The sequence below is a fragment of the Myodes glareolus genome, chromosome 6 (genome assembly GCF_982192425.1).
Source record: "Myodes glareolus chromosome 6, mMyoGla1.1, whole genome shotgun sequence".
Classification (NCBI taxonomy): Eukaryota; Metazoa; Chordata; class Mammalia; order Rodentia; family Cricetidae; genus Myodes; species Myodes glareolus.
In genome coordinates, this window is record NC_142031.1 from 25,168,109 (window position 1) to 25,186,427 (window position 18,319).

General features: G+C 44.3%; 1 protein-coding gene across 1 annotated transcript in view; it reads right to left on the reverse strand.

Annotated features, from left to right (window-relative positions):
- Window positions 1-8,228: 8,228 nt before the first annotated feature.
- Window positions 8,229-18,319, reverse strand: part of LOC146894167 (uncharacterized) — a 40,645-nt gene continuing 30,554 nt past the window's right edge. Inside the window, exons 6-7 of the mRNA XM_087907544.1 lie at window positions 9,719-9,793; window positions 8,229-8,397 (exon numbers count right to left, since the gene is read on the reverse strand). Coding sequence (XP_087763670.1) covers window positions 8,381-8,397; window positions 9,719-9,793 — 92 coding nt within the window. The 3' untranslated portion in view covers window positions 8,229-8,380. The remainder of the gene's footprint in view (window positions 8,398-9,718; window positions 9,794-18,319) is intronic.

Here is an 18,319-nt window from a genome sequence, read left to right on the forward strand (position 1 = left end):
CCTGGATGACGTTCCTTTCAAGGGCAAATGTGGAAGAGAAGGAAGTCTGGAGGAGGAAGACGGGTTGAGAGGAAATAGGAAATGTGAATGGGATATGCTGAGTTTAAGATACCTAAGTGCCATCAAGGTTACCATGCCAACAGTATGTGACTATTGTGAGTGGCAAACCCAGAAAAGAAATCCAGGCTGGAGACACAGACTCAAGAGCACTTGACAGACCAGATGTGGTGGTGCACACATATAACTCCAGCACTTGGTTGGGAGGCAGAAGCCAGAGACTACCATAAGTTCAAGAGTAGCCTGGTCTACATAGTGAATTCTAGATCAGCCAGAGACACAGAATAAGGACAATCTCAAAAAAAAAAAAAAGAGAGAGAGAAAGAAAGAAAAAGAAAGAAAGGAAGGAAGGAAGGAAAGAAGGAAGGAAGGAAGAAAGAAAGGAAAAGGAAAAAGACATTGCATACTGGTGTCAGTTGAAGACATAAGCAGGAGGCATCACTGGAGAGAGCTGAGAAGGGATGGGCTCTTAGGAAATGGCCTCAAAGGTTGTGACTGGCTTCCTCTGGGTACTAGCTATGCCAGAATTCTAGGTACTTGCTCACTTGTCTTTCAGATTTACATGGCCCTGCCCACAGGTCACTGCTTATCTCTAAGGACTGAAGGGAGACTACAGGAGGGAGATTTAACAGGGAAAGTGGGAATTTTATAATGTTATATCTGCTCCATAAAAATGAGCTACCTGACTCTGATGACCCTGTGCAGTGAGGTCCTGAGCTGATGTTGAGATAAACAGTCCCCAACAAGAAGGCAGGGCTGCTCAGAATATAGCCCATAAATCCTGAGAGGCTGGCGGGGGTGGTGGGGGGTACAGGAGAAGCCTCAGTCCTTAGAGCAGGAGCCCGTGACACCTAGAGACAAGAAGGTGGAGCCCCATTCTCACTTCCTGTCTCAAAGTGGGAGAAAGTCGATTTCTGGAGCTTCACTCTAGCTTGGGGCTGCTACATGCCCCCTCAGCAGGGAGTCAGGGCATAGTGATCAAATCCTGCCCCTCAGCAGGGAGTCAGGGCACTGTGATCAAATCTTGCCCCTCACACTTTGTTTTGGGGTGTTTTATTTTGTTTTGTTTTGACCTGAACTGGCATTACTGTTTCTTGGCATGACTCCATCTGCCCATCCTTTTGTGACAAGCCCTTCAGAACTACATTCCATCAATACTGTGTTCTGGTAGTTTCTAACTATTCGGGGACTACCTCAGTAGTAAAAGCACTTGCTGCTTTTGCAGAGGACGAGAACCAGGGTTTGGTTCCCAGAACCATTATGGCAGCCCATAATCATCCATAACTCCAGTTCAGGGCATACAACCTTCATCGGCACCAGGCATGTATGTAGTGCATATATATATGTGTAAGCATTTATACACAGAAAAATTAAATAATAAATATAAAAAACTTCCTTAAGAAAAACAAATGGCTTAGAAAACGCCTTCTCTGCTTCCTTTTTGAGGATTTATGAGTCTTCCTGACAACCTCTCCTGAGGCAAGGGCATGGAGAACATGGAATTCAAGACAAGAACCCAGTTAAGCTGCAAACCTTTTCCCAGGAGTAGACAGACCAACATGACATCCAGTTAGCCCCCAAAGCAACAGGCTGTCCAAAGTGGCCAGCAGAGCAGACAGGACTTTCTTCCCCACTGAGGTCTGGTCACAGCACACTCCCAAGTGTGCTACTGGACAAGAGCAAGGAGTCTCAGAGGGAAGGTGCATGGTGGACAGGGCCTGGTACTATAAAACACATACTAAAGGCAAGATGGAGGAAAGCGGAGACAGGAGGCAGTATTGTTCTTTAGGGCACAGAACACATGTCAGGGGTCCCTCCCTCCTGGGGCTGCTAGCCCCAGAATCTTCTATCAACAGTAGACACAGCTGACATTTGAGCCTGCATATGAGATTGCAGATTTTGAAAGGCTGGTATTCTAGAAACTTCCAGAGTCCTACTACTCTGTTAAAAGAGGTCCACAGCTTATCAAACTTGTGCGGGGGTGGGCAATAAGAACAGGAATTAAACCTACAAGGCCTGAGTGAAGTTAAAGTCTGGGTCCAAAGGAAATGGTATAGGCAGGGTGCCGAGACCTGAGCTGGCCCTGCCCGAGATTTCCTAGAGCAAGAAAATCGGGAGAATCCAAACCACTGAGCACCAGGAAGACTGTCTGGGTGAGGGCAGGCTGGATTTGGGTCTGACTCTCAGGGCTGTTCCAGAAGCTCAAGGTATGGACAAAGGAGTTGTGTATAGGTAGTGAGTAGCTTCTCACATGCGTATTTGCTTCCCTGCAAAGCCCTTTCTCTCAGCACAGCTCACTGGGAAGCCTGTGACAGCAGCAGCGACAGCAGCGCAGAGGAAGTGCCCCGCCCTTGCTGTCACTAGAGGCCTCTTTTACGCCATCATTGTGCATCATTTCTGAGAAGCTGAGCCTCCCCTTCCTGAGATCTATGACAGTCTGAGGACACCACAGCAAACCACAGACCCAAAAGTTTTGCACTCCGGGGTGTAGTTTGGACATCAACCGCTGTCCACACCTCTGTATCCCAGCCCCCCATGGAAACCTCCCTGCCCAGCATTCACTTTTGGGTCAAGAACCTTCAACCTCAGCAGTACTCAGTACCTGTCTTCCTATAGGCAAACTGAAGGACACAAGTGTTTCCTTAGGACCCAGCCTTTCTTTGTAGAGCCTTTACCTCAGATCCACTGGAGTCTCTCTCCTGTCCCTACCACTAAGGGGAGCATGCTGCTCCCCTCTCTATTACTTCCACAGTCTAGTTCTGAAATCGATCTCATGTTCATTTCCAAGTCCATGCCCAAAAGGTCCTCTCTCTCTTTCCCTCCCTCCCTTTCTTCCTCCCTCTCTCTCTCTCCTATATGGTGTTGGGCAGTGAACTCAGGGCTTGGACATGCTAAGTGCGTGTTCAATCACTAAGATACAGCCTCAGCTTTCATTTTCAATTGAGTCCCAAAGATTTAAATCAAGAGCCAGAACTGAAGGGAAAGATCTGTATTCCTAGCTACTTGGAAGCCTGAGAAAGGAGGGTCACAAGTTCAAGGCCAGCTTGGGCAACTTTATGGGACTCTATATCAAAACAAAGAGCAAAAAATAGACTGAGCATGTAGCTTAGTGATGGAGTGCTTGACTAGCATGTGTGACCCTAGGTTCAATCTCCAATACTCCTACACACACAGGAACACAGTGCGCGTGCGGCACACATGTATGCGCATACACACACACACACACACACACACACACACACACATTAAGTTAAGAGAATTTTCAGCTGTGAAATTCCAAGCACTAGCAAAAGGCCAGGGAAAGCCTTTAGAAACAGGACATTCTTGGTCCCTCGGAGCTCACACCAACCCTCTCTTTATCCTATCACCTGGCACCCTCTAGCTGTCTCCTCTGCTGGCCAGGGCCAGGACCACTTGGACCTGTGCCATCTTCCACAGACATCTGGTCTTCCTCAGAAAGGCAAAAGAGCGCCAGCCTTATTTACTCAGGAACAATTCACTGTAACAGTCACAGGACAGGTGTGGCTGGCTCCAGCCCAGGCAATGTGGCACGCTACACCCTCTCTGCTGCATCATAGCTTACTCACTGGGACACAGCAGACTCCATGTGAGACATAACAGGGCCATTAAGCCATAAGTCAGCCAGTGGTTGGATTTCAACACTTGTGGGCAAAGCAGATGCACTGGCCAAACAGGTTGCTATGGGCAAAACTGTGAGGTAGAGAAAGACGGCATCTTTCCATGGCTCCCCAGCCTCCTTTCCTGAATCTCACCAGAGACAAAGTTCTGGGAAACAGCACCAGCTTTGGAGCTTGTCGGAGCAGGAGGAACTAGTCCTAGCATAGCCTTTGCTAGCTGTGTGACCTCGAGCACGGCACACAATCCAGCTCTTTTGTTTTTGGCCCACTCCAGCAGGACAACCTAAGGCAGTGGCTCACAACTGGTGGGTCGAGACCCCTTTGGGAATAAAATGACCCTTTCACAGGGGTTGTCTGAGACCATCAGAAAACAGATATTTACATTACAATTCCTAATAGTAGAAAAGTTACAGTTAGGAAGTAGCAACAAAATAATTTTATGGTTAGGATCACCAGAATATGAAAAACTGTTATTAAAGGGTCCCAGCATTAGGTAGGTTGAGAACCACTGCTCCATGACTTGAATTACAACTCAATAGTATATGAAAGGCAAAGTGGACACTCTTGGCCAATGAGAACGTGAGCTTGTTCTTCCCATCTGATCTTCCTTATCCATGGGGTCCTCACCTTGGGCTAACAGAGGGTATAGCTTGAGGGTGGGGTGACAGGATACAAGGGGCCTTGGCACCCCAACTACTCTATTCTCCAAGCCAAAGTATGTACCCTACAAAGCCTCTTGTCCTTTTTGCAACCCTATCAAAGTTCCTTCCTATCCCTTGTCACACTTGATCACACTGCTCCACAAAAGCAAGTCTGAGGACCCAAGTACCAGAACACACGAACACAACTTCAGTTCTGGATTAACTCCATGAAGAAGGTCAGGTCTTTAACAAAGGAGGGAGCTCAGGTAGGCACTTGTCTAGCATACACAAGGCCTTGGGTTCCATCCACAGCAATGCAAAAACAGGGCATGGTGGCACATGGCCGTAATCCCAGCATTTGGGAGGCAGACACAGGAGGATCGGAAATTCAAGGTAATCTTCATCTACATAAGCAAGCTCAAGGCCAGGCTGGGCTATGTAAGATCCTGCCTCAAAAACAGACAAATAAGTAGCAACAGCTCTAAAGAGTTTGAAATTTTGAACAGAAGAAAGGATGTGTACTGGCTCTCTCAGAGGTGGAGAAATGAGTATCACCTCCTTCTCTGTAAGCCAAGTTTCCATGGCTCTGAGCTGGAAAAGAATCTAAAGTCACAGGCCATCAGCCCAGACTGCTAGCTGTCACAACTCAGTCAACAATAGGTCCAGAGTGCACTCGGGAGGCTGTCCCTCCTGCTCCAGCCAGACTACTGCGGTGCTGTTTTTCTAGGAGTTTTCCAACCTGCAGCTCTAACAGAACCTGGCTACAAACAAAGCTTTGCACAAGTTCTTGGGAGGCCTGGGCCCCACTTCCACTATCAAACCTTTGTTCATAAAATGATTTCAGTAAGGCCCAGTATACAGGAAGCAGAATGGTCCTCCATCTTGAAGGGCCATCTCAGGGAAGTTTCTAGGCTTTCCACATACAGGATTGTAGAAGCAAATCATTATGGCCAAAACTGGCCTGGACATAATCAACTGGATGATATTATACTGACTACAAATCACAACTCAAGTGGGACACAGCAAGGGGTATTTACAGCCATGCCCGTGTTCTGTATCTTCTTGCTGGTATGTTCCCAGAGAGCCATGGCTACTGGCCCAGCCTGAAGTCTCAGGAGATGGATGCATCTTGGAGCGAAAAAGTCCAGAAAACAGCACATCAAAGAGGAACTGAAAAAGTTGGGGCAGCAGAGGGCCAGGGCCAAGTGGGGTTACCCAGCAGAAGGCATTGTTTTTTTCTACGTTTAAATTTTACGTGTAAGGCTGTTTTGCCTGCATGTATGTATGTCTGTGCATCATGTGCATGCAGAAGCTGTGAGGGTCTGAAGAGGGTGTCCATCTCCAGGACTGAAGTAGCAGATGCTTGTGAGCAGCCATGTGGAAACCAAACCTGGGGCCTCTGGAAGCAATCAATGCTCCTAACTGCTGAGTCATTGCTCTAGCTCCTCAATAAACATTTCTTAAGGGTGTTGGTAAGTACCAGGCCTTTGCTTAGACCCAGGATATGAGAAGGAACAAAACCAATGATGCATTTCTAGAATTTTCAGAGATGAAAGCAGCATCCAAACCAGCAGTCTAGACTGAAGAGACTCATGTCACTGCCAAGTGCAGGTTCCCAGAAAAGTCACCAGCAGGTGAGGAGTTGGGCAGGAGCTGGCTCCCTTCAGCAGCAGAGCCACTGTGCACCTACACACACACACACACACACACACACACACACACACACACACACACACAATGCTACCAGAAAAGTTTCTTCTCTACTTACAGCTGTGAATTTCAGGCTACCTGCATCATCCTGAAAGTTCCAAAGAATGTATGGCATGTGCTGTCAGGACAGGATTCTAGAAGACACAGTAACCCAAAATGGGAAGCATTAAAGTTTTTTTTTTAAAAAAAAAAAAAAAAACTTCCAGAAAAAAGAGGGGCAGCAGGATTACCTTATGCATGGGAAGGAAAAGTTAAGGCAGAGCTATGGAGGCTAGAGAGATGATTCAGTGATAAAGAGCTGGGTTCATTTCCCAGCACCCATATGTAGCTCACACTCATCCTTAACTCCAGTTCCAGAGGATTCATTGCCATCTTCTGACCTCCACAGGAACTAGGAGTGCACATGGTACAAGAAAAGCATCATATACATAAAAATAAAAAATAAAAGGGACTTATGGAGAAGACACCCGGTGTCAACAAGAGGAGTGTCTACTTAACAGGGTGAAGTGGCCTGACATCAGTCATTTCAATAGCTCGGTGTACAGAGTAAATATGCAAAGCCAGAGAAAGTGAGAGCAGGACCCAGAGGGTAGGGTAGTGGCTATCGAGATCTCCAATGTTTGGTGTCTTTGGGCCTCCATTTTCATTACCAGAGTGCAGAGATAATGGTTTGTGCATTAGTCTCTAGAGATATTCTGACTGTCAGGCTTCTGACTGTCAGGCTTCAGACAGCAGAAACTGATTCCAGAGTTTGGAGACCACAGACTACAAACAGGTGTCAGTAAGACTACAACTGGAAAAGACAGAGGAAAAATTTGTTTCTGGTGATAGCTGGCTGTCCTTGGAGCAGTGAATGGCAGCATGCAGAACCCTAACCCTGCCTCCACCCCCATGGATATCTTATAGAACACTATGACTGATCATCATCTGCCACCGTATTCATCTCAGTTGCGTCTGCAAAAATGGTTATGTCCCAGTTGGAGAGAAGGCTCAGTGGTCAAGAGCGCTTTTGTCCTTGCCAAGGATTAGAGTTTAATTTTCAGCCTACAAACCCTGTAACTCTAATTCTAGGGGATCCAACACTCTCTGGACTCTCTTGGCACTGCACTATTGTGAACACACATACACACTACATTATCTTAAAACAGGAAAAGAATCTCTAAAAGTCTACCACTTGTATTTACAGGCTCTGATCAACAGACAAGAAGTCTGAGGGGTGCTACTCAACCCAGACAGAGTACTTCTTCAAGAGGGGCTTAACGTATCTGGTGCTCTGGACCTTACATACCAAGTGTTTCACATGAACATCAGCTTCCATTCATTTATTTGTGGCCAGCAGCAGCTGTACTGATATTACACAATTATACCTGGGTCTTTCTTCCATTTTAAGTCCAGGCAAGAAACTTCCTGGAACTAGAATTCCAGGTGTTAAGGGCAGAATTGGGGTTCAGTGGGGTTATTACCAATCAATACCCCTTCACCAATATTCCACAGTACCCACACGTTGGAGAAAGTGTCTGTTATAGTCACCTGACTGTTTCTGTGATGTTGGAATCAAGACCAGAGTCTTGACAGGCTAGACCAGTGCTTTCTGCTATGTCCTGAGCCTGTCATTTGTTTATGAACAAAGCAGAATATTACATTCACATGAGTGAGTGAACCCTGTAAAGTAATCCTTTACCAGGATCTGCATGGGAAGTTTACAGAGCCATGCAAAGGTTGCAACCAAGGACAGCAGTCTCCTCACTTCAGTTCACAACTAATCACAAGTCAGCAACTCTAACACTCTTGACCACATTCAGACACTAAACCCACTCTCTGAAACAGAGACTTGTATCTATGAGGATGCGCTGTTCAAGGAGCACACATCTCAGCATCTGCATATACCTCAACCCCAGCCCTGGGCAGATGGAGGAAGGAATATAGACTGTGGACTGTGAAGCCACCCAGGGCTTTATAGGAAGACTGTCTCAAAACAATCAAAAAAGGACTCTGCTTTTTACTTCTCCTTCAGTGAAGGTTTAGATACCTACCCAAATGAAAGAGTGGAAAGGTGGGGAGATAGTTCAGCAAGTAAAGATGCCTGTCACCAAGCCTCATGACACACATGCTAGTGGCACAAGCGCGTACAGGCTGAACACAACTTCTCACACACATACACACTAAATAAAAATATAAACAATTTTTAAAAATTTTTCTTTTGCTTTTATTTGTGTGTGTGTGTGCGCGCGCACGCTTGAAGAGGCTAAAAATGGGGCACTGAATTCCTTGGAGCCACTGGGTATGGATGCTGGGTGTTGAATTCTGGTCCTCTGGAAGAGCAGCAAACACTCTTTAACATTTCTCCCACCCTTAAAAAGAAAGAAATTTAAAGAAAGAAATTAATCAATACTCAAGACTTAACCACTTTTAACCTAACAAATTCTATATGGAAAAGTTGTTGAAATTTAAATATTCAAATTAATAAATTAAATACACATAGTACTCAAAAGAACAAGAAGCCATTTTTTATAATTTCAAGATAGGAAAGTATATTTTTTTCTAAACACTGATCTTATGGCAGAAAAGACTGTAAGGGAAAATAAAATCGCCAGGTGGTGCGGGAGAATTGTCTGTATTCTGTCAATCTGTTTATTTTGAATAAACGCTGATTGGCCAGGCAGGAAGTATAGGCGGAACAATCAGACAGGAAGTAGAGGCAGGGCAATGAGAACAGGAGTATTCCGGGAAGGAGGAAGCCATTCCTCCCAGTCCAGCCCAGACCACCGAAGAAGAAACATGTGACATGCCCCGCTGAAAAAGAAACTGAGCCACATGGCTAACATAGATAAGAATAATGGGTTAATATAAGCTACAAGAGATAATAAGAAGACTGAGCTAATGGGCCAATCAGTTTTATAACTTATGGAGATCTCTGTGATTTTCTTTGGGATTTGTTGGCTGTGGGGTACCGGGTGGGACAGAAGCCCCAACAAGCTGGCCCTCATGTTACAGTCAGGCGGTGTTGGCACATGTCTTTAATCCCAGCACTCGGGAGACAGAGGCAGGTGGATCTCTGTGAGTTCACGGCCAGACTAGTCTACAAGAGCTAGTTCCAGGACAGACTCCAAAACTACAGAGAAACCCTGTCTCAGGGGGAAAAAAGAAAAAAAAGAAAGAAAAGAAAATCTACAGAGAGAAGATAACTGTATAAACAACACTGAAAGACAAATGGGATAATTTACAGTTCATGAGTGTCAATAAGCAAAACAATCAGAAAGCTGGGATGCGACTCAATGGCAGCATGCTTACCCAGCGTGTATATGTAATGGTGGGGCAGGCCTGTAGTTCTAGCACTTGTGAGATGGATACAAAAGGATCAATTCAACACAGCCTTAGTTACAGAGCTTTTAGTTTGAGACAAGGACAGACAACATGAGATTCCTGTTCAACTTTTTTTAACAAAGAAGTAAAAACCAGACCATGTCTATTATCTTACCCAGTACATGTGAAGTCCTGGGTTGATACCAGCACCACAAAAGGAAATCAGTCCTACTGGAGTGACTGTCTCAGTTACTAGCCTAAACATTTTCCTTAGCCTAACTGATGAGTCTTCAAAAATCCCTCCAAATAGGTACCATTATTACCCTCCCTTACCAAGAACTGAGGGACACGGGAAAGTAAAGGACTTACCCAAGGTCAAGCCGACTAGCTCCACAGTCGCATTCTGAAGCATGGTGTTACCAAACCATGTTTTCCACCTGTCAGCTGGGGAATACATAGAAACATAGGACTCAGTGTTCTTAGAACCATAGGGAAACCACCAAGCATGGTGGTACCCAAACACCTTCAAACCCAGCACTCAGGAGGCAGAAGCAGGGGAATCTCTAGGAGTTAGAGGCCAGCCTCATCTACCCAGTGATTCCAGGCCAGTAAGGCTATATAGTGAGACACTATTTCACAATCAACAACGAGTGCACATAATCATCATACATGGTACTGTGTACTCATACATAAGACATTTTCACACAAGTACACTGTATACTGAGCACATTCTCCACTACTACCCTCCACTTTCTTACCCCATTCTCATTAGAGCCTACATGTTACACATACCTATGTGATTTTATATAGCTATATAAAACCTAGGAGCCACACATGAAAGAAAGCACAGTATGGTTTTTTTTTATGTCTGAGTGAGACTGGCTTAATTTGAGAAAGATGGGCTTTAATCATATTGTGCAGCCCAGGCTAACATAGCTTGACCTTCTTCCACTTGTTTGGGTTTGTTTGTTTGTTTGTTTGTTTGTTCTGTTTTAGTTTTTGAGACAACACCTCAGGTAGCCCAGGAAGGCCTTGAACACACTATGTATAGAGGCTAACCTAGAATTCTTGATCTTCCTGTCTCTATGTCCTTAGTACTAGTATCATAGCTATGTGCTACTTGAAGGTTACATTTTTGAGGGATGCTGGTTCCATGAACTGGTATGGTAAATGTGCATATACTTTAACTCTATTGTTCCATTCCTTAGGTGACAGTAGACAGAGGTACAGTGATGTATATATGAGCACACTGTGTACATAATGCCCAAAATATAACAAATGAAAGTCACATTTAACCACTCAATGCGTAAGCATTGTGTATACAAGGAACTGTTCCAAACAGGTACTGAGAAGTACATAAAAAGGGGAAGAAAAACCATCTACCTGGAGTTGGCATCCTATTGGAAGGAGGTAGGTAATAATCAAATGAGAAAGTATGTAGTGAATCAAACAGTATGAAATGTTACTGATAAAAAGCAAGAGAGAAAAGATACAGGGACTTTCAAAATATTAGGTAAAGGGTCAGAGCATGTGCTGCTGACAACATAAGATGAACTGATTAAATATTATGAAATAGTCAGGCAGTGGTGGAGCATGCCTTTAATTCCAGCATTTGGGAAGAAGAGACAGGCAGATCTCTGTGAGTTCAAGGCCAGCCTGGTCTATAGAGTTCCAGGAAGGCACCAGAGCTACAGAGAAACCCTGTCTCAAAAAAAACTAACTAAATAAACAAACAAAATAAATATTATGAAATAGATGCACTACTATGGAACTACTCAGTGAAATAACTACTAAGCTATCCATTGCTGCATCCCACAAAGCTTGGTCCTAGAACTCTGACCAGGGCACTGAAATATACATACAGAAAATCTGGGGCCAGGCACATTCTCTGATGGAGTAGGACCCTGGAATCCCAGAACCTTATTCCCAGAGGAGGGAAGAAGCTAATCCCAGTGGAGAAGTCTGTAGGACACAGTCTCAGGCTGTAAACATCATGAATGAAGCTGCAGTTGCTATTTTTTGCATACATTGGTCAATCACTAGTAATACTGGACTAAAGAAGGCAAGCTTAGCCAGCATGAAGAAAGGCTTAACCAGTTCTCACAGGTCCAAAACCTTGATCCTTGCTATGTCAGCAATATACATTCATTCAGGGCTTCCATGGCTCCTTAGAATCTATTCTGTACTTGTTGACAGGAAAAGGTGTCTTTTGTTTCTTTTACATTTATTCATTATTTGTAGAACAGATTCTCTCTATGTAGCCCCTGACTGGCCTAAAACTGGCTCTATAGGCCAGACTGTATCTATAGGCAAGATATTCTTGCCTCTGCCTCAGAAGTGTTGATATTTAAGGCATTTGTCATGATGCCAGGCATGAAAAGGTGTATTTATTGTTGTTTAAAGATTTTTTTTGCTGTGTTATTTTATGTATATAGGTATTTTATCCTCATGTCTGTCTGTGTACCACATGGTACACAGTGCACCAGTTCAGAGCTACTTTGTAAGTCTTAGGAAATAAACTAGGGTCTTCAGGAAGAGCAACCAGTGCTCTTAAGGGCTGAGTCATCTCTCCAGTCCCGAAAGTGGACATAGGCTCCCATGCCTAACCAAGAAGTTACCTGCAATTGACACCCACTTGCAAAGGAAAAATTAGTTTTTTTCTAATGGAGTCTCACTGAATAAATTAATAAATTATTAATTAAATTAATAAATTAAATTTTTTAAGATTTATTTTTATTTTATGCAAGTGTTTCCGTGTGAGGATGTTGACTCCCCCTAGAACTGGAGTATATAGACAGTTATGAGCTGTCATGTGGGTGCTAGGAATTTAAGCCAGGTCCTCTGAAAGAGCAGTCAGTACTCTTAACCACTGAGCCATCTCTCCAGCTCCCATTTTTCTTTTCCAAAACAGGATTTCTCTGTCTAACTCTGGCTATCCTCAAATTTGGTGATGCATCTGCCTCTGCCTCCTAAGTGCTAGGATTAAAGGCATGAGCCACCACAGCCTGAGGGAAAAATATTCAATTAAAATAAAATAGCTGGGCAGTTGTAGCACGCACCTTTAATCCCACCACTCAGGAGACCGAGGCAGGTAGATCTTTGTAAGTTCTAGGATAGCCTGGTCTACTATAGAAGGAATTCCAGGAGAGTCAAGATGTTTGCCTGTGATGTGTGATGTGTGCCATCAGGTGGCTCAGGCAAGAGGATCTCAAGTTTGAGAACAGCCTGTAGCCCAAAACCTGGTCTCAAGATAAGCAAAATCACAGTCTGTGCTCATAATCTACTAAGAGAGAGGAACAACCAGAGAAAGGTAGAAATATTAAGAGAGGTCTAGGCAGAATGCCAGACCAGTGGCCCTCCCACTTACTCCCTCCACCTCCTCTGTGTTCCAGAGGGGACTTAGGGACAGCAAAGGCAAAGCCTTCAAGTCATTTCACAGTCTCCATGCTCCCTTCTGTTCCCAGAAGGCAGGCTGTTCAAGGTTGGAATAGGGGTCTGAGGAAGGTGAAGGCAACCGTTAAGCAATCTGGACAGGATGAAGAAGACAGGTCCCAGAAAGCACAACTCCCTAAAGATCCCTGGGGTTTGAAGTCAGGCCATTTAGCTCCTAATTCTTTCCCTCCTGAGCTCCTGATGCTTGCATCACAGGGAGACAACAGGCCACAGCCAACCAGAGCTCCTCCCCTCGCGCGCAAGTGTCTGGTTCTATGGTGAGCACAAGCACCAGATCTAGCATAATTGTGCCTCCTATCTTCCCCTCCTCCATTCAAGCTATGAGCTACTTTGGTAAAGTTAACTCCTGCTCAGTCCCTATACCTGCTGCCTTACCACAGCTGCCCCAGAGATGTAGGATTTCCTCACTAGGGCCGTCCAGGGAACAGCTTGGAGCAAAGTGTGGTGACTTACACCAGCAGCGCTTGAGAGGCTGAGGCAGAAGGATTAACATAAATTTGAAGCTAGCTTAGGTGAGCTCCAGGGCAGTCTAAGCTACAGAGAGAAAGAGACTGTTGTGAAAAAAACTTTTTTTATGGTTGTCAGTGAGACATTACCAAGCCTGCCAAAAAAAATTTAATCACTAGAACCCACATGATGAAAAGAGAGAACCTGTATAAACAAGTTGTCCTCTTCACCTCTACATACAAGCTGTGGTACACACATACATGTATACACATACACACACATACAATAATAATAATAGTAACAACAACTTTAATAAAGAAATGAGATTAGAGTATAGTTAAGTTGGTAGAGTACTAGCATACATAAAACCTTAAATTCAATCCCCAGCACCACATAAAAGTAGGCATTTTAGCAGCCACTTGTTAACTTCAGCACTTGGGAAATGGAGACAAGATCAAAAGTTCAGGGTCATCCTCAGGTACACAAAGAGTTCAAGGCCAGTCTGAGCTATCTGAGGCTCTGCTGGAAGGAAGGAAGGAAGGAAGGAAGGAAGGAGGGAGGGAGGGAGGGAGGGAGGGAGGGAGGGAGGGAGGGAGGGAGGGAGGGAGGATATAAGTCTAAGTGGACTATGAAATCTGATCAGAAAGAGAAGTGGCGGCATCAAAGCACAAGTACAGAACAGTGTGCCATGTCGGAGCATCCTTGGAAACTAACTATAGTCACCAGGACCACTCTCTCTGCTTGGAGAGCAGATATGCCTTACACAGGACAGATGACTTGCCTAGACTATCCTATCTGTGTCACTCTCTCCAGCCTTCCAGAGAGCACACTCTGTCTCGGCAAGTACTGTTTTTACTCCAGTTCTTCCCACCTTACAGAAAAGTCCAAGCTACCCAGGAAAACACACAGCATATCTCCAAAAGGATTAGTGATAGCCTCTCGTGTCTTTTTGGCACGTCAAAGCCCCTGTTCTTGCTATAAACTCAAAGACCATTCCAGGCAATGGTCTGAAGCCTACTGTAAAAACTCTGGAGCCTACTGCAAACCTGAAATCCCACAGAAGATGGCCAGCCTGTTTTACACTACTAAGATAGAATCTTGCTTCACAGCCCAGACCCTCCTGTTTCAGCTTCTCCAGGCATGTATTACCAAGGTCTGACCTATTTCTTTTTTTTTCTTTTTCAACACAGGGTTTCTCTGTGTAGTTCTGGCTGTCCTGGGCCTAGCTCTGTAGACCAGGCCGGCCTCGAACTCACAGAGATCCACCTGTCACTCTGCCTCCCGAGTGCTGGGATTAAAGGTATGCACCATCACCGCCCTGCTTTCTTACTTCTTTCTGTGACTCACTGGCAGATTCCCACCCATAGTTAGTACTCTCATGTCCCGCCTCAAAATCCAGGGATCAATTCTAGATTGAGACTCAATCCAGTCCTAAGGTCCTACAGATGTGTAGTCCAGTTCTTAAATCTGATGAACATTCCCTCCCTCCAATCAGGGAGCTCCAAGATTACTGCAGACATCCATGTAGGAAGCGTGTTTAAAGATAAACTAGCTGACACATGGCTCAACAAGGTAAAGGCACTGTTATGCATGACTATTTGAACTTGCTCTCTACGATCCACATGGTGGACGGAGAGCGCCAACTCCTGCAAGTTGCCCTCTGATGTCCATAGTGCACTATGGCACCTGCATGCCACCCCACACCCTACCTCATGCACACAAAATGGATAAATAAAAATGTAGTCGTTTTTTAAAAGATAAAATAGTTGAATCTATTATGTTTACAGAGCTAGAGAGATGGCTCAACAGATATAGGCACTTGCCACCAAGACTGACGACCTGAGTTTAATTTCCAGGACCCACATGGTAGAAGAGAACTGATTTCACAAAACTGTCCTCTGACCACCACACATAAGCACTGTTACACACACACACACCCCTAAAATTTAAAAATTAAAAACATAATTTAAAAAACTGTAGAGACTGTAGAGATGGTTTAGTTAAAAATATTTGTTGCTAATCCCAGCAATTAAAAGACAGAAGCAGGCAGAGCTCTATGAGTTTGAGGCCAGCCTGATCTACATAATGAGCTCCAAGACAAAGCCAGAGTTACATAGTGAGACCCTGTCTTTAAAAAATAGCCAAATAATAACAATTTAAACAACAGAAAACAGGCTCCTGACAGCAGAGACAGGAGGGAAAAAGAAAGGCGGGTTTCTAGGGACTTTGAAGCACGCAGCACACAAAATGCAGAGAACATCAGGCAACCTCCCCTGAGTCCTGCATGTTATTAACTACCAGATCCTTTCTATATGATAAAAGAAAGAGGTCTAGTGAAATGGCTCAGTGAGTAAAAGTGCTTACAGCTAAGTCTTTTGCACCTGAGTTAGATCCTGTAAACTCACAAGTGAAAAGAGAGAACCAATGTCCTCAAAAGTTGTTCAAAGACACACTATGGCACTCACGCACCTCCACATACATACAAATACAATAAACGCTTTAAAAAGTAAACTAAAAAGAAGGGAGAAAGGGGGAGGAGGGGGAGGAGGCAACAGCTGAGACTATTTCAGTGATCCCTGTCCTGAGACGCTTGCCCAGCCCTCCTGACTCTCCTGTTTACCATTCTGTTCTGGGGTGACCTCAGGACTGCCTTTGCTTTCACCCATGCTTGTGTCATCCTGCAGGCCTCTATTTCCTTACTAACTACTCCATTTGCTCAGCCTTCAGCAACCATAGAAGCAGCGTCCTGTCTTCATCCTCTACTTTATTTTCAGCATGCATGCCCTCTCCAGGGCAAGTCCCTGCCATCCTTCTCTGGTTTCAGGAAAATGATTCACAGACTCCAGACAAGCAAGTTAGGTGACACATCCCAGCACGTATAATTACCAAAGGGGATCAAATAACAATGATAAAAAGTCAAGGTCAATTCTACTCAGAGATTATAAGAAAAATATGCAAATAAATCAGAAAAATACTAGGTAATGACAAGTGTTATGCAGAGAAAACTATGGGGCAGAGAGATGACTCAACAGTTAAAAGCACTTACTGTTCTTGCTGAGGACCCAGGTTCAGTTCTCAGCACTCACATGGCAGCTCACTGTAACTCCTGTTCCATGGGATCCAATACTCTTTGAGACACACACACAATAGATAGATTAAAAAAAAATAAGAAAAAGTATTAAGTCAAATTGTAAAAAGGACAAATAAGGTAATGGACAGACAAGTGTATGGAATCCTCAGGTGGTCAGGCCTCTTTAAGGACAGCAGTTAAAAGTTGGGTTCTTAATGGAAGAACACAGACTGAAGAGTAAGCTTTCTAGGTAAGTAACACACACTGTAAATGCCCAATGGAAATACTGCTGATGTCCTTTTATTTTACTTTTGGTTTTCAGGACAGGGTTTCTCTGCACAACAGCCTTGGACATACTAGAACTCTCTCTGAAGACCAGGCTGGCTTCAAACTCACAAACATCCACCTGCCTCTGCATCCTGAGTGCTGGGATTAAAGGTGTGCGTCACCAATGTCTAGCTTTAGTTTTATGTGTATGAGTGTTTACAAGGATGTCCTTGCACCATGTGCATACAGTGGCCTACAGAGGCCAGAAGAAGGTATCAGATTTGCCAGAACTGGAGTTATAGGTGGTTGTGAGCCACCATGTGGGTGCTGAGAACAGAACCCAGGTCCTGTGCAAGAGCAGCCAGGGCCATTTTATTTTCACACAATTTTGTATTTCTTCAAGCACTTGGTATGGGCTAGTTCAGTCTCTTCCATTCAGTAAGTCCAGTAAGTAAGTAAGTTTTAAATGTGTGCACTAAGTGAACTTTGTATTTCTCAAACATCTGTTCCTCTTAGGGTTCAAAAAAAAAAAAAAAAAAACAAAAACTCTTTAATAAGAACTGCTTAATTTGCCGGGCAGTGGTGGTGCGCGCCTTTAATCCCAGCACTCGGAAGGCAAAGAGGCAAAGGCAGGTGGATCTCTGTGAGTTCAAGGCCAGCCTGGTATACAAGAGTTAGTTCCAGGATAGGCTCCAAAGCTACAGAGAAACCCTGTCTCGAAAATCCAAAAACCAAACAAACAAAAAAAGAACTGCTTAATTCATAAATGATTCCTTGGGTCTGTCTCCCTTCCTCTGGACTCCTAGAACATATACTTTCTCCATATAGCCTAGACTTAGACACTGCAGCTTTTCTGTCCCCATAGCAGCTGCATGTGTCACTCTGTATATCTGAGACATATGGTCTTCAATTGATGAAATATGAAGCCATCTTTATTGCAACCAAGCTCTGACAATCACTCTTCCCTTTCTTTCTGTTCACTAGTAGAATTTATTACATTATTAGAATTTATTTCTAAAGGTTTGTTTTTTTATTTTTAATTCTGTGGATGTGTCTGTGTAAGCACAAGTGAGTGTGGGAGTCCATGGACACTGCAGCTGGAGTTACAAGTGGTGGTGAGAAGCCAGGGTAGATGCTAGGAACCAAACTTATGTCCTCTGCAAGATCAATCAGCAAGCACTCTTAACTACTGAGCCATCTCTCCAGCTCCTTGATTACAATTGAAAATACAGTATTTGCTGCGGGAGCTCCTTCAGCCAATAGTTGCTGAGATACCAGCCCATTGGGGCATGGTCTCTCTCTCTTTAAAAAAGCAGCGGCTGTCCTCCACACTCTCTCTGGCTTCCGGCTCCGCTTCCGGCTCCTAGACTCCTTTCCTGTTTGCAGAGGGGATGTTGTCTGGGACGGTAATCTGTAAGTTTTTTCCCCTTTGAATAAATAACCATTCTATTAATCATAATTCCAAACTGGTGTGGGATTGTTTGTGACTTACGCCTTCAAGTATTCTTTTTTTTTCCTCCCTGAGACAGAGTTTCTCTATGTAGCCTTGGCCGTCCTGGAACTTGGTCTGTAGACTAGGCTGGCCTCAAAGTCACAGAGATTCACTGCTTCTGCCTCCCCAAGTGCTGGGATTAAAGATGTGTGCCATCATTGTCCTGCTTTTAAATACAATATTCTTTTAAGGACACTCAAATACAAAATAAGTTCAGAAAGTTTGACAATGCAAAAAAAAT